This window comes from Scyliorhinus torazame, chromosome 22 (assembly GCF_047496885.1).
Source record: "Scyliorhinus torazame isolate Kashiwa2021f chromosome 22, sScyTor2.1, whole genome shotgun sequence".
Classification (NCBI taxonomy): Eukaryota; Metazoa; Chordata; class Chondrichthyes; order Carcharhiniformes; family Scyliorhinidae; genus Scyliorhinus; species Scyliorhinus torazame.
Window position 1 is genome coordinate 50,680,652 of NC_092728.1, and position 25,564 is coordinate 50,706,215.

Here is a 25,564-nt window from a genome sequence, read left to right on the forward strand (position 1 = left end):
GACACGGGAGAAACTTCAAACTCCTGATAGTCACCGATGCCGGAATTGAACCTGGGTCCCTGGCGCTGTGATGCAGCAGTGCTAACCACTGTGCTGCCTTGCCACCCAATTAACATATCCTGTTACCGTTATCTCATTACCGTTCCCCTACATGCTTTTCTAAACACAGTGATAATGTTGTGCGATAGCAAGTTCCACATTCCCACCACTTTTGTGTAACAGCGTTTCTCCCGAACGTTTTGTTCGATTTGTTGGTGACCAGGCACTTAATTTTGAACTCTGTCGCAGGTGGAAGGTCAGGTGGCAGAAACTGCCAAGTTTTGTTAGCATAGAAGAAAGGAGATGAGCAAAGAACTAGAATGGTGAACGAATGGAAAGAACGGCCTGAGGAGACAAGTGGGGGCAGCTGACCCTGGCCCAGCCAAGAAGGAATTGAACAGACAGCAACTGAGGGGTATGAGAGATTATGGAGCTGCTTTTTAATGCCCCCCCCCTCCCACACCCCCAGCCCCCACCAGGGCGAAGAGACTTGTTGAAAATGGCTGCTCAGCAGCCACTCTCCCATTCCTGCTGACGTTCAAGAGTTTTGCCGTGGTGGGAGCTGAAAAATGGCTGAACTGGGCCCTCGCTGACAAGGAGCCAACACCTCATCAGCCCTGGCAGGTTGGGGTCATGCCACTTCAGAAAGGAGCCTGGAGGAATGTCCTAAGCACCAATCGGTGGTCCGTTGGCATTAACCATTGAGCAATATTCACCAAATAATTGAGAATAAAAGACATTGGGAACAGTTCTTTGTGACATTCCCCCCCCTTTAAAATATTAGGGCCCTTCTTCACCATTTAATGTGTACAACAGAGTGGGGGGCGGGGTGGTTTAGCTCAGTTGGCTGGACAGCTGGTTCATGATGCAGAGTGAGGCCAGCAAACGTGGGTTCAATCCCCCGTACCGGCTGAGATTATTCATGAAGGCCCCGCCTTCTCAACCTTGCCCCTCGCCTGAGGTGTGGTGATCCTCAGGTTAAATCACCACCAGTCAGCTGTCCTCCTCAAAGGAGAAAGCAGCCGATGGTCATCTGGGACGATGGCGACTTTATCTTACCTGACAATGACTGACCAAGCACCGTATCATTTCCCTGGCCACCATGCTGGCCTCCCACTTTGTGGAAGGAGTCCAGTCAGGAGCTGTCTGCTCCCTGCCTCGTACAATTGCTGAGCCACCTGCTGGATCTGGGCCAGGGAAGTTGAAAGCCCTGCCTTGCACCTGCCTCTATTCGATGGCCCATTCTGGAGGCAAATTCAAGCCCTGGGTGTCCAGGGAGAGTCGTAACTCCTCCCCACACTCTGAATCTAGTTCAAAAACAATTGCATTACTCTGGCACTGTGACTGCAATCCTATTGAGAAATAATTTGCAGATTGTTGCTAGGAAACTGCAGTCTGCATATACGATGTAGTAACACACTCTGGGTTACTGGGTTACGATATTCCTGTCTAAATACACGTTCTACCTGCAATGCTAACCGATTTGAATGGGCAATGCAGATATGACCTGGTGGCCGTCAATCTTGGTAATTGCAAATAGAATCTACTATTAACCATAATTGACTCGATTGCCATTTTCTACCAGTTTCCCCCACCTTAAGCAACTGAGGAATGGGCTGCAAATCACTTTTTTCTCCAAGGGAAAAATCACTTTTTTTTCACAAGCATTTGTTGCGCACCCCTATAATTGCCCTTGAACTGGGTGGTAAGCTCGGCCATTTCAGAGGGCAGTTAAGAGTCATCCACATTGCTGTGGATCTAGTCACATGTTGGCCAGACTGGCAAGGGAGGTAGATTTCCTCCCCAGAAGGACATTGGTGTACCAGATGAATTTTTATGGCAAATGCCGATAGTTCCACGGTCACAATTGCTGAGGCTAACTTTATATTCCAGATTTATTAATTGAATTCAAATTCCACTAGCTGCCGTGGTGGGATTGGAACCGATCTCCCCAGAGCATTAACTGAATGAGCCTCTGGGTTGTCAGCCCAGCGACACTGCCACGGCCCCACTGTCTCCCACTAAAGCCTGTTACTAGAGAAAGAGAATTGCAAGCTATTGCTTTGCAGAGGGATCGACTCCTGACTGGAAACCACCCAGAACAATCTGATGAGAGGTCTGACTGGATTGTGACCAGAGGTGCCTTACAATCCAGAGACAAGGCCTTGCACATTCCTGGAGACAAGACTGCCGGAATCTGAAACTTCTCTCTTTGGAATCGAGGTGTATGAAGTTCGGGGGGGGGGGAGGTTCTGAGAATTTGGCCATGGGTCTGTCAGGGTAGGGATGCCCAACCTGAGACTGAGGGAACCACTTGTGGCTCCCGAACCCTGGTAATGTGACTTTCGAACCTCGGGCAGCTGCAGCCGGTTTGAATCGGGCAGATTTGATGCATTGATGGATTAATCAAGTTTCCCATTTCCCCCGGAACCGGTCCCAATAATCTAAAGCTCTCCCTGCTGCTCCATATCTCCAGCCACACATTCACTCTCTCAATCGTCCTATTTCTACATTCACTAACCCGCGTCATCAAGAGGAATGCAGGCGAGAACAGACTTGGAAGTGTTGTGAACCGAGCGGAGTTAAGTGGAAAGAGGATATGGAAAGACTGGTGGAATGGGCGAACGCGTGGAAGATGAAAGTTAATGCAGAGAAGCTTGAAGTGATACATTTTGATAGGAAGAACAAGGAGAGGCAATGCAAAACAAAGGTCACATATTGGGCAAAATTTTCCACCTCATGCCGCGGAGTTCCCAGTGAGGCGGAGAATACCACCTCGTGCCGCGGAGTTCCCAGTGAGGCGGAGAATCCCACCTCGTGCCGCGGAGTTCCCAGTGAGGCGGAGAATCCCACCTCGTGCCGCGGAGTTCCCAGTGAGGCGGAGAATCCCACCTCGTGCCGCGGAGTTCCCAGTGAGGCGGAGAATCCCACCTCGTGCCGCGGAGTTCCCAGTGAGGCGGAGAATCCCACCTCGTGCCGCGGAGTTCCCAGTGAGGCGGAGAATCCCACCTCGTGCCGCGGAGTTCCCAGTGAGGCGGAGAATCCCACCTCGTGCCGCGGAGTTCCCAGTGAGGCGGAGAATCCCACCTCGTGCCGCGGAGTTCCCAGTGAGGCGGAGAATCCCACCTCGTGCCGCGGAGTTCCCAGTGAGGCGGAGAATCCCACCTCGTGCCGCGGAGTTCCCAGTGAGGCGGAGAATCCCACCTCGTGCCGCGGAGTTCCCAGTGAGGCGGAGAATCCCATCTCGTGCCGCGGAGTTCCCAGTGAGGCGGAGAATCCCACCTCGTGCCGCGGAGTTCCCAGTGAGGCGGAGAATCCCACCTCGTGCCGCGGAGTTCCCAGTGAGGCGGAGAATCCCACCTCGTGCCGGGGAGTTCCCAGTGAGGCGGAGAATCCCACCTCGTGCCGCGGAGTTCCCAGTGAGGCGGAGAATCCCATCTCGTGCCGCGGAGTTCCCAGTGAGGCGGAGAATCCCATCTCGTGCTGCGGAGTTCCCAGTGAGGCGGAGAATCCCATCTCGTGCCGCGGAGTTCCCAGTGAGGCGGAGAATCCCATCTCGTGCTGCGGAGTTCCCAGTGAGGCGGAGATTCCGACCTTGTGCCGCGGAGTTCCCAGTGAGGCGGAGAATCCCAGTGAGGCGGAGAATTCCACCTCGTGCCGCGGAGTTCCCAGTGAGGCGGAGAATCCCATCTCGTGCCGCGGAGTTCCCAGTGAGGCGGAGAATCCCATCTCGTGCTGCGGAGTTCCCAGTGAGGCGGAGATTCCGACCTTGTGCCGCGGAGTTCCCAGTGAGGCGGAGAATCCCAGTGAGGCGGCGAATTCCACCTCGTGCCGCGGAGTTCCCAGTGAGGCGGAGAATCCCACCTCGTGCCGTGGAGTTCCCGGTGAGGCGGAGAATCCCACCTCGTGCCGCGGAGTTCCCAGTGAGGCGGAGAATCCCACCTCGTGAAGCGGAGTTCCCAGTGAGGCGGAGAATCACATCTCGTGCCGCGGAGTTCCCGGTGAGGCGGAGAATCCCACCTCGTGCCGCGGAGTTCCCAGTGAGGCGGAGAATCCCACCTCGTGCCGCAGTGTTCCCAGTGAGGCGGAGAATCCCATCTCGTGCCGCGGAGTTCCCGTCGAGGCGGAGAATCCCACCTCGTGCCGCTGAGTTCCCAGTGAGGCGGAGAATCCCACCTCGTGCTGCGGAGTTCCCAGTGAGGCGGACAATCCCACCTCGTGCCGCGGAGTTCCCAGTGAGGCGGAAAATCCCACCTCGTGCCGCGGAGTTCCCAGTGAGGCGGAGAATCCCACCTCGTGCCACGGAGTTCCCAGTGAGGCGGAGAACCCCACCTCGTGCCACGGAGTTCCCAGTGAGGCGGCGAATCCCACCTCGTGCCGCGGAGCTCCCAGTGAGGCGGAGAATCCCATCTCGTGCCGCGGAGTTCCCAGTGAGGGGGAGAATCCCACCTCGTGCCGCGGGGTTCCCAGTGAGGCGGAGAATCCCACCACGTGCCACGGAGTTCCCAGTGAGGCGGAGAATCCGACCTCGTGCCGGGGAGTTCCCAGTGAGGGGGAGAATCCCACCTCGTGCCGCGGGGTTCCCAGTGAGGCGGAGAATCCCACCTCGTGCCGCGGAGTTCCCAGTGAGGCGGAGAATCCGACCTCGTGCCGCGGAGTTCCCAGTGAGGCGGAGAATCCCACCTCGTGCCGCGGAGTTCCCAGTAAGGTGGAGAATCCCACCTCGTGCCGTGGAGTTCCCAGTGAGGCGGAGAATCCCATCTCGTGCCGCGGAGTTCCCAGTGAGGCGGAGAATCCCATCTCGTGCCGCGGAGTTCCCAGTGAGGCGGAGAATCCCACCTCGTGCCGCGGAGTTCCCAGTGAGGCGGAGAATCCCACCTCGTGCTGCGGAGGTCCCAGTGAGGCGGAGAATCCCATCTCGTGCCGCGGAGTTCCCAGTGAGGCGGAGAATCCCATCTCGTGCCGCGGAGTTCCCAGTGAGACGGAGAATCCCACCTCGTGCCGCGGAGTTCCCAGTGAGGCGGAGAATCCCATCTCGTGCTGCGGAGTTCCCAGTGAGGCGGAGAATCCGACCTCGTGCCGCGGAGTTCCCAGTGAGGCGGAGAATCCCACCTCGTGCCGCGGAGTTCCCAGTGAGGCGGAGAATCCCACCTCATGCCGCGGAGTTCCCAGTGAGGCGGAGAATCCCATCTCGTGCCGCGGAGTTCCCAGTGAGACGGAGAATCCCACCTCGTGCCGCGGAGTTCCCAGTGAGGCGGAGAATCCCATCTCGTGCTGCGGAGTTCCCAGTGAGGCGGAGAATCCGACCTCGTGCCGCGGAGTTCCCAGTGAGGCGGAGAATCCCACCTCGTGCCGCGGAGTTCCCAGTGAGGCGGAGAATCCCACCTCATGCCGCGGAGTTCCCAGTGAGGCGGAGAATCCCATCTCGTGCCGCGGAGTTCCCAGTGAGGCGGAGAATCCCATCTCGTGCCAGGGAGTTCCCAGTGAGGCGGAGAATCCCACGTTAGTGAAGAAAACGGGATCGGTGCCAGTTGCCGACCGTTTCCGATGCTCTTGCTCCCCTCTGGTGGCAGGATCGAGGTTCGCGACCCATGCCAGCAGGATGAGGTAAATGGGTTATTAAGACCCATTTGCATCCACTTAATGGGGGGTGGGGGTGGCACCTCATTCTCCAGGCCTGGGTTATTCTCCGATCCTCTGAGCCAGGAAGCACCAGGACGAGAATCATTACTGGACTTGACAAGCGTGGCCCTGACACGATGGACCGCTTCAAGGGAGTTGCCATCCGAAGGCCACCCCCCCCCATAATGGAAGACCTGCTCACCCCACCTCCACTAGACTACCCCCGCATTGCCTCTCCCACAGAGACCCCTTAAATAAAGAGACCCTCCAGTGACCCATTGAATAAAGAGATCCCCCAGTGACCCCTTAAATAAAGAGACCCATAGTGACCCCTTAAATAAATAGATCCCCCAGTGATCCCTTAAATAAAGGGACCCCATAGACTTCCCCAGAAGAGAGACCCCTCTCAAGAAGCCCCGCAGAAGAGAGACCCCTGTCAGGAAGCTAGGGAGCAGTCCAAATAGAGTTAGTGAAAAAAAATGCTGCATTAACACTCACCTGGGCAGTACATCTGCTGGCTAAGGCAGAGGAAGCAACACTTGTCAATTCCTAGAAAGAGAAAACCAGTCAGCTGCGTTAAAACCCCCTCAGATCTTTGAGCTGCAAATCATTCATTCCTTTCCCTTTGATATTGATTTTACTAGGCTGTGATTGACAGCTTCCACACACACCCAGCTGTCAGCATTGTTCCATGCATCTCCCTTCATGGTTGAGTAACTCTGAAGTGCTCCAGCCTCAATGTTTAGAAACATTAAGCGTTGATTGACAGGTCCTGGACCACTTAAAGCAGAATTAAGTGCTTTCCAATCACCTCCTTCCACGCTTGAGTGATTTGAAGTGGTCAGCTGGAAATTGACAGAACTATCTCTGTTTGAAGTGGTCCATTGAAGGCCATAGGACAGGTTAAGAAAATGTTTATTAGCAGGTACAGGATCCTGGGCTTTATAAATAGGGGCCTGGAATACTAAGAGAAGCAAATGACGTTAACCCTGTACAAAACATTGGCTTGCCCTCAACTGTAGTATTGCATCCAGTTGTGGGCAGCGCATTAAGGAAAGGTGTGAAGACATTGGAGAGGATATAGAAAAGATTTACTGGAATAGCTCCAGGAATTAGGGACTTCAGTTCCAAGGATAGATTGAGAAGCTGGGATTGTCCTCTTTAGAGAAGCAAAGGCTGTGAGGAGTATGTTGAAAAATCATGAGGGACCTCGACAGAGCAGATAGAATAAAACTGGTAGCAGAGGGATTGAGAACCAGAGGACAGTGATTGGCAAAAGAACCAGAGGCAACATGAGAAAAAGCCTTATTTATATATACTTCTCCATTAGAGTTTTATCACTTTTACAGAAAACACAACAAACTTTCAAAACACAACTGGTGCATTATAGAATAATTATTTCTGCAAAGCGAGGAACCGAGACAGGATAACTTCAGAACAATGGTCCTTAATAATCTGTGCCTGCATTTATACAACGGTTCAATCAGAGAATGGGGGGGGGGGAAGATGATGAGGCCATAGAAACATGGTGAATTGACAAATTAAGATGCACTCCTTCATGTCCAGCGAGATCAAAGCTCATTGGAAACCTTTCAGGAGCAGGTCAGATATAGCGGAGGCTATAAATTTGAGATTGGGGTCCCACACTTTACCGAATGTATCAGACTTAGGATAGAGATGTCCGGAATTCCAAAGGAATATGTTTCATGACTATTTTATGTCAGTTTTGAATCGAAGGGTACTTTGTCACCGATACAGAAGCAAAGAACATTTTCCCGAACTGCAGAAGTTAGGATGTTGTTTTTCATTCTCGTCAACAATTCTCCTATCTGGAAGACCCAGAATTAGGAACAAAAGATCAAATTCTAAGGACCTGTCAAATATCCTCTCGAGCTTCTTAACCACACTAGACCAATGGGATTGAGTCTTGACACAGGTACATACACAGTATATATAATCACCCTCGACTGCCAGGCACTTTAGGCACATCAGGGATATAGCAGCATCAAACCTGGGACTTAAACTCGGTGTGATATCAAAAGCGGTGCAGCATCTTGAACTGAACCTTCTTTATTCTGTTATATGCCAACTTTTATTGGCATAATCCCATATACTAACCGATGTTTCTTCATCAGTATTTGATGCTAAGTCTCTTTCCCAAGACTGCAAGGCACCCAATGTACTAACATAGGATCTAGGACACAAGGTTTCGTGAAACTTGCCAATTAAACGTTTAGGCTCCGCAGAAATCAGGATTTGTTCCACTGGGGAAATAGAAGAGTCAAGATGCATGGTTGTCTTGATAAGATTAACGTTTCGAAGTTGCAAATACTTAAAAAGGAGTGTCTCGGCCTGTCAGATTATTGGCCAAGATACTTAAAGAATGACAAGGAAGCAAACTGAACATATCTCCCAGCCTATAAATGCCTCTATCATGCAAAGTAATGAGTCCATGGTCCATAAGACCTGGTGGGAAGTCTGGGCTGCCCTGGATGGGGGAGAGGGCAGAAGTCAGTTTAGACCTCCCTTCTAATTGACAGACCATCCTCCAAGCACTAAGAGTATCAATGATTATAGGATTTTCGCACTTAGCCGAGCCTGACCTAAAGTCCCCGTTTTCTTTTATTCGTTCATGGTCCCTGTTTTTTTCTATTCGTTCATGGGATGTGGGCGTCGCTTGCTGGACCAGCATTTATTGCCCATCCCTGAGGGCATTTCAGAGTCAGCCACATTGCTGTAGGCCTGAAGTCACTTGTAGGCCAGGCCAGGTAAGGATGGCAGATTTCCTTCCCGAAAGGACATTAGTGAACCAGAAACCAGGTGGGTTTTTATGACGTTCCATAATGGTTTCATGGTCACCTTTAGACTTTTAATTCCAGGTTTTTACTGAATTCAAATTTCACCATTTGCCATGGCAGGATTCGAAGCCGGGTCCCCAGATCATGACTCTGGGTCTCTGGATTACTAATCCAGGGACAATACCCCAACGCCGCTCCCTCCCTGTAAAATGACAAAACCCGTAAAGGATAAACCGACTGGTCAAGCTGAATGGAGATGGGGTCCTTTCTAATCCAGTCTCTTATAAACCTAAGATGAGAGGCTAATTAGTATATTCTAATATTCGGGGGACCCCCCCCCCCCCCCACCTCAGACCTGGGAGCTGCAACTTGATGAACTTCAAATGAGGCTTCTTTCCATTCCATATAAACAAACTGACCATTCCATTGATTTCCTTTAAGACTCTGGCAGACAATAAGATTGGCCACCTAAAAGGAAGGTTAGCAGAGGGAGGTGGTCTACCCCTCAGGCTTCCCCACAGCATAGCTTCAGACATTGTAACAATTGTTTTATTAATGGAGAAGGTGCTAAATCTAACTACCACGTCAGTAATAGTGGGAACTGAAATGTTTGGCTTCGATACAAACAGCAGGACATCGTCAGCATAAAGCACGATCTTCTGCTGTTTCCTCCCCACAGCGCAGCCCAAATATCAAAGGATCTTGTCTAATAGGCTCAGGTTCTATAGCCAATGTGAACAAGAGGGGCAGCCCTGCCTCGTACCTCAGATTCTCAGATCGATAACCATTTGAGAGCCCTGTCACCAAGGGCCTATGATACAGCACCTGTATCCACTGAACATGTTCCTCTCCCAGCCCAAATCTCTGCAAAGAAATACATAGCCAAGGATTTATCCCTAAGCAGAAATGTATTGAAACACCATGACCTAGATCAGGACCTAGCTCAAGGAAAACAGGAGCATAGTCAGAGATCACGATGCGACCTATACTGAGGTAGTATGGGCTGAGGTTAGAAACAGGAAAGGAGAGGTCACCCTGTTAGGGGTTTTCTATAGGCCTCCGAAAAGTTCCAGAGATGTAGAGGAAAGGATTGCAAAGATGATTCTGGATAGGAGCGAAAGCAACAGGGTAGTTATTATGGGGGACTTTAACTTTCCAAATATTGACTGGAAACGCTATAGTTCGAGTACTTTAGATGGGTCTGTTTTTGTCCAATGTGTGCAGGAGGGTTTCCTGACACAGTATGTAGATAGGCCAACGAGAGGCGAGGCCATATTGGATTTGGTACTGGGTAATGAACCAGGACAGGTGTTAGATTTGGAGGTAGGTGAGCACTTTGGTGATAGTGAACACAATTCGATTACGTTTACTTTAGTGATGGAACGGGATAGGTATATACCGCAGGGCAAGAGTTATATCTGGGGGAAAGGCAATTATGATGCGATGAGGCATGACTTAGGATGCATCGGATGGAGAGGAAAACTGCAGGGGATGGGCACAATGGAAATGTGGAGCTTTTTCAAGGAACAGCTACTGCGTGACCTTGATAAGTATGTACCTGTCAGGCAGGGAGGAAATGGTCGAGCAAGGGAACCGTGGTTTACTAAAGCAGTCGAAATACTTGTCAAGAGGAAGAAGGAGGCTTATGTAAAGATGAGACATGAAGGTTCAGGTAGGGCGCTCGAGAGTTACAAGTTAGCTAGGAAGGACCTAAAGAGAGAGCTAGGAAGAGCCAGGAGGGGTCATGAGAAATCTTTGGCAGGTAGTATCAAGGACAACCCTCAAGCTTTCTATAGATATGTCAGGAACAAACAAATGACTAGGGTAAGAGTAGGGCCACTCAAGGACAGTAGTGGGAAGTTGTGCTTGGAGTCCGAGGAAATAGGTAAGGTGCTAAATGAATATTTTTCGTCAGTATTCACACAGGAAAAAGGCAATGTTGTTGAGGAGAATACTGAGATTCAGGCTACTAGATTAGAAGGGCTTGAGGTTCATAAGGAGGAGGTGTTAGCAATTCTGGAAAGTTTGAAAATAGATAAATCCCCTGGGCCGGATGGGATTTATCCTAGGATTCTCTGGGAAGCTAGGGAGGAGATTGCTGAGCCTTTGGCTTTGATCTTTAAGTCATCTTTGTCTACAGGAATAGTGCCAGAAGACTGGAGGATAGCAAATGGTGTCCCCTTGTTCAAGAAGGGGAGTAGAGACAACCCCGGTAACTATAGACCAGTGAGCCTTACTTCTGTTGTGGGCAAAATCTTGGAAAGGTTTATAAGAGATAGGATGTATAATCATCTGGAAAGGAATAATTTGATTAGAGATAGTCAACACGGTTTTGTGAAGAGTAGGTCGTGCCTAACAAACCTTATTGAGTTCTTTGAGAAGGTGACCAAACAGGTGGATGAGGGTAAAGCAGTTGATGTGGTGTATATGGATTTCAGTAAAGCGTTTGATAAGGTTCCCCACGGTAGGCTACTGCAGGAAATACGGAGGCATGGGATTCAGGGTTATTTAGCAGTTTGGATCAGAAATTGGCTAGCTGGAAGAAGACAAAGGGTGGTGGTTGATGGGAAATGTTCAGACTGGAGTCCAGTTACTAGTGGTGTACCACAAGGATCTGTTTTGGGGCCACTGCTGTTTGTCATTTTTATAAATGACCTGGAGGAGGGCGTAGAAAGATGGGTGAGTAAATTTGCAGATGACACTAAAGTCGGTGGAGTTGTGGACGGTGCGGAAGGATGTTACAAGTTACAGAGGGACATAGATAAGCTGCAGCGCTGGGCTGAGAGGTGGCAAATGGAGTTTAATGCAGAAAAGTGTGAGGTGATTCATTTTGGAAGGAATAACAGGAAGACAGAGTACTGGGCTAACGGTAAGATTCTTGGCAGTGTGGATGAGCAGAGAGATCTCGGTGTCCATGTACATAGATCCCTGAAAGTTGCCACCCAGGTTGAGAGGGTTGTTAAGAAGGCGTACGGTATGTTAGCTTTTATTGGTAGAGGGATTGAGATTCGGAGCCATGAGGTCATGTTGCAGCTGTACAAAACTCTGGTGCAGCCGCATTTGGAGTATTGCGTGCAATTCTGGTCGCCACATTATAGGAAGGATGTGGAAGCATTGGAAAGGGTGCAGAGGAGATTTACCAGAATGTTGCCTGGTATGGAGGGAAGATCTTATGAGGAAAGGCTGAGGGACTTGAGGCTGTTTTCATTAGAGAGAAGAAGGTTAAGAGGTGACTTAATTGAGGCATACAAGATGATCAGAGGATTGGATAGGGTGGACAGTGTGAGCCTTATTCCTCGGATGGTGATGTCCAGCATGAGGGGACATAGATTTAAATTGAGGGGAGATAGATATAAGACAGATGTCAGAGGTAGGTTCTTTACTCAGAGAGTAGTAAGGGCGTGGAATGCCCTGCCTGCAACAGTAGTGGACTCACCAACACTAAGGGCATTCAAATGGTCATTGGATAGACATATGGACGATAAGGGAATAGTGTAGATGGGCTTTAGAGTGGTTTCACAGGTCGGCGCAACATCGAGGGTCGAAGGGCCTGTACTGCGCTGTAATGTTCTACGTTCGATAGAACAGAACTATACCATATTTAAGATTGCTCTAACCATGAAGAAATGGTCAATTCTAGTATGACGTTGATGAGGAGTGAGAAAAATGTAAATTCTTTATTTCTAGAATGTCTGGGTATTTCACATATATTGACGCCAACTTCCTTGCCTCTAGGGTAGGGGGAGGGGGGGAATTTCTGGTTACAATTAGAGTCCCGTCCACAAAAGAAATAGTTGAAGCCAGCTCTGCAAAGTTCATGAAGACGTAACAAACTGGGGGGAGTGATTGGAGGGTTATATACACATTCATTATCAAGACAGATCCTCCATATACAATAGTGTTTTTCCGGCCTCTGTGTCTCATCAGGTCCGACCATTGGCCCCTGTCGCTGCCACGTTTGGTCTCCAAGCATCAGGTGGTGGCTGCAGTTCGCTGCCCTCCATTTTAAAGTAACCTTCACCGAATTGCTTTTCGAACCCCTCCCTGGATAGTCTTTTTTGAGTGAAATGCGTTTTCTTTTTTCAGATGACGTTCCAATTCGGACTTGGTTCCCAAAGGAAAACCTCTTCAACTTCCAGACGGCAACCACCACAATGCAGGCGTGAGTATGATAGTTTTGTCTTCGTTTCATATCGATCTGCTGCATTGGTGTGGAAAAGCCCACGGCATGTCTGCTCATTGTTGGGCCAGTGTCGCTTGAGAGAGAGGAAAGTCCCGTCTGCTTTTAAACATGACATTGTTCAAAAGGGAATCGCAGCTTAATCTCTACACAACTTTCATAGCAAGATCTGTGCTTATTGAATGCTGCACGGTTGATCTTCCATCTTTTAAGTAACATCTGACCTCTCATGTGGAGAAAATAGGCCCCCTAGCGCTGTTTCAAAGAACTGTCATGTCCCCTTCAGTGTCCTGGCCAATATTCACCCTCAGCTCATACCAGAATCTGTTTGCTCTGTGTGGAAACTTGCTATGCACCTATTGGCCGCCATGTTTGCCTGTGTAACAACAGTGACTCGACTTCAAAGAGTAATTAATTAGCTGCAAAGTGCTTTGGGATGTCAGGAACAATATAAATGCTAATTCTTTCTTTAATTGAGTACCATTGGTTGGACAGTCCAATCATCCAGACTGTGTTGGGACTCTCCGTTGCTTCAGTGACATATTGCTTGATGATTGCATGGCCAACACACAAGAGCTAAAAATTTCCAGCCGTGGGAATTTCTCACAAGCCTCTGTGACTCACGGTGGAGACAATGTTCCCAGGTTTGAAATTCAGACAGATGAGTTACTTATCAGCTGTATCATTCCAGGCAGCAGTGATTCTCTCTTCATGCGAGGCTCTGTGGCCAACACGAAGACACATGAGCTGTGGGGACCCTGTGAAGCACCTTGGGATGTTTTACTATAGAAGGTGTTATCGTGTGTGCGTGTATACGAGTGCATGTGTGTGCTTGCGTTGTGTGCGTGTGTGTCTGCGCATTGTGTGTGTGTGTATACATACATTGTGTGCGTGCATGTGCGCGCATGATGTGTATGTGTGTGCATGCATTGTTTGTGCGTGTACGTGCGTTGTGTGCAGGGTCTGGGGAAAAGGCAGGGGAATGGTACTCAGTCATAATGCTCGTTTGGAGAGCTGGTACAGACACAATGGACTGAATGGCCTCCTCCTGCAGTGTAACAATTCTGCGATTATATAGAATCATAGAATTTACAGTGCACAAGGAGACCATTCGGCCCGTCGATTCTGCACCGGCCCTTCAAAAGAGCACCCTACTTAAGCCCACGCCTCCACCTCATCCCCATAACCCAACCTAACCTTTGGACACTAAGGGACGATGGGAGGCACAGTAGCACAGTGGTTAGCACTGCTGCTTCACAGCGCCAGTATCTCCGGTTTGATTCCCGGCTTGGGTCACTGTCTGTGCAGAGTCTGTATGCTCTTCCCTTGTCTGCGTGGGTTTCCTCCGGGTGCCCCAGTTTCCTGCTAACCACTGTGCCATCATGCCGCCCTATTCTATGATTCCTCGAACAATAAATACAATCTCTTAGCATCCTACATATCAAACCCCTTCAGAACTTTATGGGTTTCAGTGAGATCACCTCTCGTTCTTCTAAACTGCAGAGAATATGGGGCGGGATTCTCCAGTTGGCGACGCCGAAATCCCGTTCGGCGATCAGCCGGAGATCTCCCTTTGCTCACCCTTCGGCCCTGTGCTCACAGACCTCCAGTGCTCCCGAACCAAAAACGGCCGAATACGTCGCACGCCATCGGGAGGGCCTCAGGAGGTCACATGAGGCCTTCCCCCGATGCTCCGCTCCCGATGGGCCGAGTTCCCAACAGCACAAAACATTTATGTTTTTTTGTTGTGGACCCCGTGTGGTGGCTGCGGACCGTGTCCAGCGCTGCCACAGTTGTCAGGGGGGGGGGGGCGAGTCGTTCCGCTGGCAGGGGGGCCTTCGTCGGGGGCTGGGGGGACTGGTGGGAGGTGGTCCAGGATTGGCGAGGGGGTTGCAGGGGGGCGGTTTTTGGCAGACCGGGTCGGTGCGCGACTGGTGCCATGTTGCCCATGCGCATGCGCGGCCACGGACACGGCAATTCTCCAGCCGTATCCGCAGGTAAAGCTGGGGGCTTTCACGCTGCGTGCCTGCGAGCCCCCCACCAGACTGAGGATCGGTGCAGCTTTTGCACCGTTTTCTTTGGAGTAAAACACCACCAATCCCACGCCGGCGTCAGCACTTAGCCTTCAAATCGGAGAATCCTGCCCTATAAATCCAATTTACCCAGCCCCTTATCAGAGGACCACTCTGTCATGCCCCAGGTAGCAAATTGGTAAGTGGAGAGGTTTAGAGAGGGATTCCAGAGCTGAGGGCAGAGATAGCTAACGTCCCACCGTCAGTGACGGGGTGAGGAAGTACGCAATGCATAACAGGTTGGATTGGAGGAATCCAGATATCTTGGAATGTTTGCGGGGCTGAGGGGGGTTTAAGAGACAGGAAAAGTTGAGACCTTGGAGAGTTTGAAAGCAAGGAGCAGAATTTTAGAATTGAGGTTCTAGAGCATTGTAGGTCAGTGTGCACAGGGGTGAAGGGTGAACAAGATTTTGTGAGAGTTAGGATATGAGCAACAGGAAATTCATGATTCCCTATGGATACATACAGGAGCTAACACCGAGACCTACATGAGCTGCAAAGTACCAGATGGAATGTACCATATCCTTTTGTTCTTTCTGTACAGCTGTAATGAATGGGATAGGAAACAGAGCCATGCACGAACTGCACAGTTAATCGTCTGAGGATTTGTTCTGTTTTATCCGGTGTGTGCAGTACATGAAAGGGAGCTGCATCCTGAATTCAGTACTCACAGAAGGAGTGCGTACTTTCCTGGGGCTTGAGCACTGGTCCTCGTGTCTCCTAGACCCTGAATAGCATTCCAGTAATTTGGAACTAATTGCGTGGCGCCCAATGCTCAAGCCTTCACTGAAGCACTTCTGACCTATTATTCCTATCAGCGTTTTTTGTTGAAGGTGTGAGATCCGCCAGTTTGGTGTTTAATGAGCTCACGCTGAATATTGAATAGCAGTAGGTTCAGACAGCTCGCATGTACAGCGAGCCGCTCCATTTGTGCATTTACATCTAAATGTAAATTTAATGTACCAGCTGTGCGCCATTCATTATGTAATAACTGCAGGCTCTCCACCAATTGCTTGTTTGATGATAATCCACCATGGCAGGGAACCGATCAAGTAATGAAAGGGATCCATGATTACTCTGATCATGAATCCGGAGAGCTTTCAAAGCCCTAACATTATCCAATGTGTTTCACATGCCCCAGAATTTTTCATTCCTCTGTGTTACCTAGGCGATGGGTTAAACACACACACACACACACACACACAGACAATAGAAATTCTCACCCTTTCTGCCACTTTACCTCAGGTTTAGTGGTGAGAGCTGCTCCTTCAGGGAATGTGGGCCGGAATTCTCCGGCCGTTCGCTGGCCGCGGGGATATCTGTTCCCGCCAGCAGCACAGCCCCGCCCCGTGGGTTTCCCGGCCGTGTGGGGTGGTTTTAATGGGAATTCCCATAGACAAGCGAATCTATGGGAGTAGAGAATCCCGCCGCCGGCAAACGGCGCGGCCAAATTCTCCGTCCTCGCTCGCAGAGCTAGGGGGGGCGGACTCGCAACCTAGAATCCAGCCCCTGATGTCTTAGTTATACAGGAGTTAACTCTCACTGTTCTCTCTGCACTTGTACAAGGGTCTACCCTAGGGATCCAAGAGTAACATTGCCTTGTGACCTCAACCAGATTCTTGCAGATCTACATGTATATTTTCGCAACTTCGTCAAAGACAAACTGATCTAATACTAGGTGAGAAGCATAGAATCCTTACAATGCAGAAGGAGGCCATTCGGTCCATTGAGTGGGTGGCTCGGTGGCACAGTAGTTCGCACTGCTGCCTCATGGTGCCAGGGACCCGGGTTGGATTCCAACCTCGGGTGACTATCTGTGGATTTTGCACGTTCTCCCCGTGTGTGCGTGGGTTTCCTCCGGGTGCTCCGGTTTCCTCCCACAGTCCAAAGATGTGCAGGTTAGGTGGATTGGTCATGCTAAATCTTCCCTAAGTGTTCAAAGGTTAGGTGGGTTTACAGTAATAGGGAGAAGATTGGGCCTGTCTAGGGAGGTCTTCCGAATGGTTAGTGCAGATACGATGGGCTGAATGGCCTCCTTCTGCACTGTAGGTATTCTATGATTGAGTCTTCACCGACTCTCTCCGTAAACCAGCCTATCCATCCCTGGCCATGAAGGGGAAATTTAGTATGGCCAATCCATCTAATGATCACCTCTTTGAATTGTGGGAGGAAACAGGAGCACCCGGCAACATTACAGAGATTAGGAGGAATTTCTTCAGCCAGAGGGTGGTGAATCTGTGGAACTCTTTGCCGCAGAAGGCTGTGGAGGCCAATTCACTGAGTGTCTTTAAGATAGATAGGTTCTTGATTAATAAGGGGATCAGGGGTTATGGGGGGAAGGTAGGAGAATGGGGATGAGAAAATATCAGCCATGATTGAATGACGGAGCAGACTCGATGGGCCAAGTGGCCTAATTCTGCTCCTGTGTCTTATGGTCTTATGTTCACCTGTAGGAAACCCACGCAGATACCGGGAGAACATGAAAACTCCACACAGACAGTCACCTCAGACCGGAATTGAACCCTGGGGCGGAATTCTCTGCAATCGGCACGATGTCCGCCGACCGGCGCCAAAAACGGCGCGAATCAGTCTGGCATCGCACCGCCCCAAAGGTGCGGAAGTCTCCGCATCACGAGCGGCCGAGCCCTAACCTTGAGGGGCTAGGCCCGCGCCGGACTGATTTCCGCCCCGCCAGCTGGCGGGAAAGGCCTTTGGTGCCCCGCCAGCTGGCGCGAAACTGACTTTGCCGGGCGGCGCATGCGCGGGAGCGTCAGCGGCCACTCACGGCATCCCCGCGCATGCGCAGTGGAGGGGGTCTCTTCTGCCTCCGCCATAGTGGAGACCATGGCGAAGGCGGAAGGAAAAGAGTGCCCCCGCGGCACAGGCCCGCCCGCGGATCAGTGGGCCCCGATCGTGGGCCAGGCCACCGTGGGGGCACCCCCCGGGGCCAGATCGCCCCGCACCCCCCCCCCAGGACCCCGGAGCCCGCCCGCGCCGCCTTGTCCCGGCGGTAAGAGACGTGGTTTAATCCACGGCGGCGGGACAGGCATTCCAGCAGCGGGACTTCGGCCCATCCGGGCCGGAGAATCGCCGGGGGGGGGCCCGCCAACCAGCGCGGCGCGATTCCCGCCCCCGCTGAATATGCGGTGCCGGAGAATTCGGCAACCACCGGGGGCGTGATTCACGCCAGCCCCCGGCGATTCTCCAACCCGGCGGGGGGTTGGAGAATCCCGCCCCAGGTCCCTGGCACTGTGAGGCAGCAGTGCTAACCACTGTGCCGCCGTGCCAAAGAGGCTTGACTCACTTCACTTCACAGTTAAAGATGAGCATGTAGAGCAATAGTTACCATAATATTCACTTTGTTCTTTTGATACAATTTCCCACAGTAGCCATTCAGAGAGATTGCCAATTATATACCAATTATATATTTCTGCTATTAGGTTGTCTGGAACAATTGGCCTTTGGGTTTAGTCTAACAATACCTTAGGTAATAGCTTCAACCATTGTTGCAAAATTCTGTCTTTCAACCCCTGGAGATAATGCAGAGAAGATGCAAAAGGCGGACCCCCAATAATCAAATCATGAGAAGAGACTGAAATCCTGGGTTGCTCAACCTTGAAGTGAGGTGACAAAGAAAACATCATAAGGTGCCATTTAAAACAGTAAAGGAATGGATGGAAAAGGGCAATCTGGAGCACGGACCACATTGTGACTATGGCATTCGGAGGAGATCAGCAATAATTTAATTCAAGGTGAACATCAGGAAATGCTTTGCACAATGGATGACAAAGACATGGACTGGGGTTTTGCATAAAGGTAGTGGAGGCAAAAAGAAATGGAGGAATTCACATTTCTATAGCTCCCATCAGATTCTCAGGGTGTCTAAAATCACTTCACCTTCTATCAATTACAAAGTATTAGAAAAGCAGAAAGTGGCCATTTGACCTAACCATGTTGATGCTCCAGACTACCACCTCATCCCACTTCATCTAACTCCATCAGTGTAAACTATTCCGTTCTCCTTCATGAGGTTATCTAGCTTTAAATGCATCCATATCATTTATCTGCGATTTACCTCCACTATTTATGGCAGTTCCATGTTCTAACCATTCTCTGGGTAAAGATTTCCTGAATTCCTTTTTGGATTTATTACTGCCTATTTTATATATCTGCCACCCTATTTCTGGCCTGGCCTGGCCCACAAGAGGAAACATCTTCTCTAAATCTTTGCTGTCAAACCTTTTCCATTTTTCCTTTGTTTTTCTGGGACATGTTTTTCCTGCACTCTAGCGATCACCCTTAAATGTTTCTTGCTGCCGTTTGGTTGTTTTCTTTATCCGTGAATTTTCCCTAATTCCAATCTCATTCCTTTAAAATCAGCTTTTACCTATTTATTACTTTGGTTTTGGTCTTTCTTGTGTTCCTCCTAATCTTTATCTGAAATCTCATTATGTTGTGATCACTGGTGCCTAGATGTTCCCCTACACTTACGTCTCTTATCTCCTTTCCGCAATTAGGTGGTCTGGAACTATTAGCGTGATTGATCCCCACAGCTTTTAGGTCGAACCTTATGGATTCTGTTTCTAGCATTATGTAAATTATGTCTTTTGCTTTTGAAGGGCAGACTCTATTTTTTGGGGGCAAATGTGAAACCTTTTATAAACGGATTGAGCATGAACACCAGAAAGAATATGTAGCCAGGAGGAATACATCAGAGGAAAGTAGATTGTAGATTGAAGCGCATGGTGGAACACTGGAACAAGTTGATAAGTTTGTCTGCTTAGGACAAGGGATAACAGGAGGTTGAGGCGAAGCCAATATTAGAAGAAGGATGGAGATAGCCAAAAGTAATTTTATGAAGATGAAGGATGTGTCAACAACAAGAAAACGCAATGTTGTAACAGGTAAAAAGTCATAAGATGTTACATTGTATCCACTTCCCTGAGAGCCTCAGAGACTTGGGCAATAAATAAAGTTCTGGGGAAGAACATAGAAGCCTTTGAATTGTGGACGCTAAGACGTGCGAGGAAGTCCATATCCAGACCAAATGAAGAGGTGCTTGAAATTGCAAGAACGAAAAGGAAAGAAGATTCACAAGCTGCAAGGGTGTCTTCTGGAAGGCAAAGTGCAGGGCAGCAGAAGGGGGGGGGGGGGGGGCAATCCAGGCATAATTGGATATCAGAACAGGCTGTGGACTGAGTAGTTTCAGACGAGCTACAACAGTGGATGTATGAGGTTGGCGCAAGGCAGGGCAGCGTGACGTACCAGGACAGCAGATATCCTGGCAAGCAGCGGTAGCAGCAAACATAAAGCCAATTTTGTACACAGCAAGATCTCACAAATAGCAAATGAGATAAATTAGTCTGACTTGGTGGTATTGGCACGAGGAAGGATAGAAAGAAAGAATCAATGAAAGCTTTGAAGACCTTAAGACATCCCAGAAGATTGCACAGCTAATTCGATTCTGCTGTCACTGTGGGAAACACGGCAGCCAATTAAGGTTCAGCAAGATTCCACAAGTAACGAAATAGATAGATGACCAGTTGGTGGTATTAGCAGAGGGAGATAAAGAAAGATACAAAAGTTTACATTTTTATAGCAACTTAATCAACATAACCTCAGAATGCCCCAAAATGTCAATGAAGTACTTTTACAATGTAGTCACTGTCAGAATCATAGAATTTACAGTGCAGAAGAAGGTCATTCGGCCCATCGTGTCTGCCCCAGCCCTTGGGAGGAAAACCCTACTTAAGCTTAATAAAGAAGTAGGGCACCAATTTTCACACAGGAAACTCCCAGAAATTGTGAATGGGGTAAAAGGCCAATTAACCTGTTTCTGTGGTAGGGGCAGAGAGAAAGATGGATGCATTGGGCAACTGAAATTTTACAGTATAATATAAGCATGCTGTAAGTTAAAACAAACATGTGCTTGAGGTGTTCCATGATGAATTGCTAATGGCCTGCACACCCGGTTTAATGTCTTATCTGACAGGCAAGCTCTGACCATGCAGCACTCAAATGTCAGTGCAGAATATGTGCTCAAGTCCTGAACCCACAACCTCCTGACACAGAGGCAAGGGGGCGAATGCTCTGGAATCGTTAAAGGGACATGTTAAATGAGCTAAACCAGTCAGAGTGGCCTTCCTCCTCGGCAATGTAGGTGAGCTGTTGCCAATGGCGATGGGATAGTTTGTTCTGTGAGAGTATAACTCCCGTACAAAAGGAGTGAATCTCCAACCTGTCCATTCACTTCTGGTATGGGGGGGGGGGGGGGGCATTGTGTTCACAGTCTTTTTAAAGACTCGATGATGACTCTTTGTTTCCCCTCAGACTCCCAGGGATATTTGCACATTTGCTCTGATGCTGGCCATTTCACACTGCTTCTCCCCACATGCAAGGACTTCCACCAAGAGAAGGAATTTATTTCATGACTCTTTTGGGGGTCATAAGCGTCTATCGAGTGAAATCAAGCTGCATGATGGGAATCTATCAATTTGCCAATACAAGGGCAGGGGAATTTCCCGCCAATATTTCACAGTGCGGTTTCAGTTACCCATCAACACCAATAACTGTTGGCTCCTGCTCCATATGAAAATTGGATGTAAAAGATTCCATGGTACAGTTCAAAGAAGAGTAGTGTAGTTCTCCCAGTATCCGGTCAATATCTAGCCCTCAACCAGTGCCAGGAAGCAGAATATCTGGTCACCTGGTTGGACCTCACTGTGCTACATAACAGCAGTGACTATACTTCAGAAGTTCTCCATTGGTTGTGAAGTACTTTGAGATGCTATAAACGGTGCTATATAAGTGCAATTTTATTTTCTTCCTCTAATAACTGCCACCCAATCTCCCCCTGGTGTGGAACATGGGGGGATCAGGACCGGGCGCGACTTTCAGATCAAGATGGGGTTTGACTCGGGCTTGGAGGGAGAATGGAGAAAGCGTGGGAAGTGGAATCAAAGAATTAGAATAATAGAATTTGCAGTGCAGAAGGAGGCTATTTGGCCCATCAGGTCTGCACCGGAAAGAACACCCTACTTAAGCCCACACCTCCACTCTATCCCCATAACCCAGTAACCCCACTTAACCGTTTTTAGACACTAAGGGAAATTTAGCATAGCCATTCCACTTAACCTGCATTGGACTGCGGGAAGAAACCGGAGCACCCGGAAGAAACCCACGCAGACACTGGGAGAACGTGCAGACTCAGCACAGACGGTGTCCCAAGTCGGGAATCGAATTTAGGTCTCTTGTGCCGTGAAGCAACAGTGCTAACCACTGTGCTACTGTGCTGCCACGGATGACATAAGAGAAAATGATATGGAAGACATAAGACAAGGCGATCCTTTGGAGTTGCCATTTTATTTTCCGACATGGAGGGCGGGATTCTCTAAAAATGGAGCCATGTCCCCATGCCGGCGTGAAAACCGGTGCCAATGACCCTGGCATCAAGGGTCCCCGAAAGTGAGGAATTCTCACCTTTTCTTGGGGGCTAGGTTGCCACCAGAGTCGGTCCCCAGCTCCAGCCGGCGGGGAATGGCCCATGCGAGTCCGCGCAAGCGCGGAACGGCCGACATATTTCCGCGCATGCCGCAGGGGTTCCCTTCTCCGCGCCGGCTCCCGGGCAATATAGCGGAGCCCTACAGGGGTCCGGCGCGGAGTAAAGAAGGCCCCCACGGAACCAGCCTCCCCACGATCGGTTGGCCCCGATCGCGGGCCAGGCCACCGTAGGGCCCCTCCCCCTCCTCCCGGGTCGGATGCCCCGCCCCGCTCCAGGACAGGCCCCGCACACTCACCTTGCAGGTTCCGCCATGTGGGAGGTGAGTAATCCACGGCAACGGGACTCGGCCAAACTCGTCGGCCACTCGGCCCTTCGGGGCCCAGAGAATCGCCGGGGGGGGGGCGGGGGGCACTGTCAACGGCCCCTGACCGGCATGGCGGCGATCCCGCTGCCGCCTGGACAACGGCGCCAGAGAATGGGGAAGCCGGCGTTGGGGCGGCGCTCCCCCAGGGATTCTCCAACCGGGCGCAGGGTCGGAGAATCTCGGCCGGAGAGTCCAGTTTGTTGCAGAATCGCTTTTAAAACGTTCGACAACACAAGTAGGGCAGAAGAGTCAATATCACAGGGTTACCGAGACTTTCTCTCACAAAACTGATCGGCAGATGCCCTGATTCCTGTCAACACTGGTTTATCTGCCTGTGCCAACATGCTTGCTAAACGTATGATGGGAAAGATATAAATAATCAAAAACCCCTTCATCAAAGGACCAGGGATCTGCCTCTTACATAATATTCATTCAGACACAACCAATGTCAATAGGCTGCCTTTGAATCGCCTGACTAAAATACAGGACACAGCCAAGATCCTACTTGACAATGGGGTCCCATTATTGACAGTATGCAATGGCTCACACCTTCAGGTAGAGAGCAAACAGACATAATTAAAATCACTTAAAGTCAGAGCAGCACATAGAATTCAATATGACTATGAATCAATTGAGTGGGAGAACTAAAATAATGAGCAGGCATTCTTAACCCCCTTCCCTGCTAATACACAGACTGGTTAACACAGCAGCTGCAGTGACTGCTGCTTTCAAGCTGCGCTGCTTAAACAGAGACTTTCACTGACAATCCAACTGAGCTACAGAAGCACAATGTGTAATGTTACACAGGAGCTTTAACCCGTTTTATATCCTTGGATAATTGAGCTTTCGGGAAAACTTTCCCAGTTAACCTTTTAACCTGGTTAAGGTATATTTCACAAAGGAATTGCGTCTGACTGTGTTCAAATTTACTCCTCTTTCACGTTAGGATAGGGAATTGTCCATCCTTATCTGATCTGTTGCATATGTGACTCCAATCCCAAAGCGATGTGGCTGTCTCTTACCCGTTCTCAGAAATGCCCAGTGACTACCCCTGTCTATCAAACTGTAATCAATGGTTCAAGAGGAAGGTCTACTGCAATATTCACCGGGCAACTTGGCATGGCCAATAAATGCGATCCTGGCATTCCCCAAGGATGAATGTTTGTCACCTCAATGCAAGGCATCATTTCAATTCTAATGTCTCTTCAGCCTTCGAATAAAGGAAGTGGCTAAAAGACAATGTAACATTGAAATGTGTTCATAGAATTGCTACAGTGCGGGAGGAGGCCATTCGGCCCATCGAGACTGTACCGTCCCTTTGAAACAGCACCCTACCCAGGCCCAATCTCCTGCCCTATCCCCTTAGCCCCACCCAAACTGTGGACACTAAGGGCAATTTAGCATGGCCAATCCACCTAACCTACACATCTTTGTGGGAGGAAACTGGAGCACCCGGAGGAAAGCCACACAGACACGGGGAGAACGTGAAAACTCCACACAGTCACCCGAGGTCGCAATCTAACCCGGGTCCCTGGCGCTTTGAGGCAGCGGTGCTAACCGTTGTGTCACCATGCCGCCGTATACCCTAACATTACCTGAGAAATGGGGGATTATTGTCTGGGTTGTGTCGAATTTGAATGGCACGTGGGCAGGATGCATTTGTTGGTCTCTGTGTTTATTTAGCAGTCTCTCCGTGTGTTACTCGATATCTGACTCAGAATCATTAATAAGATCTTCTCTTTCTCTTGTGCTGCCAATCAACCTCCTTCCTGTCATATAGGATATCGTGAGTACTTCTATTTTTCTATTTCCATAGCAACTCTTTCCTCCTAGTCTAGCAAACCCAGCATTTTGATTTTCAATATGCAACCTCCGTTTGAGGGGAATGTTGATCACATTTTCCCACAGGGCGTTCCGAGGCTGCATGGAAAGGAAGAGGAGAAAGCGGGAGAATGAGTGTGCCACTGTCATCCAGAGGTATGTGGCCCTTTGCAATGCTAAACCCCTCTGGCTCCTCTTATTGAAGACTTGACGGGCTGGCGCCTAGCCCAAAAGATGCCTAGCCATGTGACGGTGGTGCTGTGGTTTACACAGTGTCCTTCTGCCTTAGCACAAGGTGACTGTCTCCTCTCTCCATCGTAAGGGTCCTCATGCAATGCGTTTGGGTCACTCCCAGTCCAGCTCTTTGTGGCTGTGGGTCAGCAGCAGTAAACCACCACTGGCTCAGCACTAACTGACACACGTGGAGTACATAGGCCACTCTCACACCGCTGGGAGCATGAACGGTGAATCTGCACTCTAATTACAGCGGATGGGAAGATGTCTGCAGGGGCACACTCTCTACACATACCAGGTCAATGGAGCTGGGGCCTTAACCACCTCAGTGGGGACTGTAGAAATGTCAGACTGATGTAGTGATGGGCACCATTCCTGAGCTGATACTGAGGAACGTTGTTGCATGCAGGGTAAAGGAGTCTGCACTCTGGTGTCTAGTTGTGCTTGAAACTGGAAGTGAGGGACTGAATGGGAGGGTGTTCCATTCTCAAGTATTAACATCTTTCTGTCTCACAGAATCTTTGCATGCAGAAGGAGGCCATTCGGCCCATCGTGTGTGCACTGGCTTTCCTGGAACAGCATTCTACCTAGTCGCACTCCCCTCCCTTATCCCTGTAACATTGCACATTCTCTCTTTTCAGGTAACAATCCAATTCCCTTTCGAATAGCTCCCTCGAACCTGCCTCCACCACCCTCTCAGGAAGTTTATTCCCATGGGAAACTGTGATGTCTCTACGCGAAGCACTCATCGGGTGAAAGGGTGACCGGGTGATCCATTGCCATATCTCCGGTGGCAACCGGAAAACACCAGCAAGGGGGGGGGGGGTGTGATGACAACTTCTCCCGCACACTATGGAGGTCCGTGGGTCAATGCGGCTGAAATTTTGAACTCCGAGTGTGTGGTGCTACATGCACTTACAGCCAACTCATTTA

At 49.9% G+C, this 25,564-nt stretch overlaps 1 protein-coding gene across 2 annotated transcripts in view; it reads left to right on the forward strand.

Moving 5' to 3' along the window:
* The window catches only part of nsmfb (NMDA receptor synaptonuclear signaling and neuronal migration factor b), a 172,264-nt gene that overhangs the window by 19,051 nt on the left and 127,649 nt on the right, over positions 1-25,564 (forward strand). Inside the window, exons 4-6 of one of the 2 annotated variants that reach the window (XM_072488207.1) lie at positions 12,546-12,621; positions 24,357-24,362; positions 24,485-24,553. In XM_072488207.1, the coding sequence (XP_072344308.1) occupies positions 12,546-12,621; positions 24,357-24,362; positions 24,485-24,553 (151 nt within the window). The remainder of the gene's footprint in view (positions 1-12,545; positions 12,622-24,356; positions 24,363-24,484; positions 24,554-25,564) is intronic. The other variant, XM_072488206.1, reaches the window with a different exon arrangement.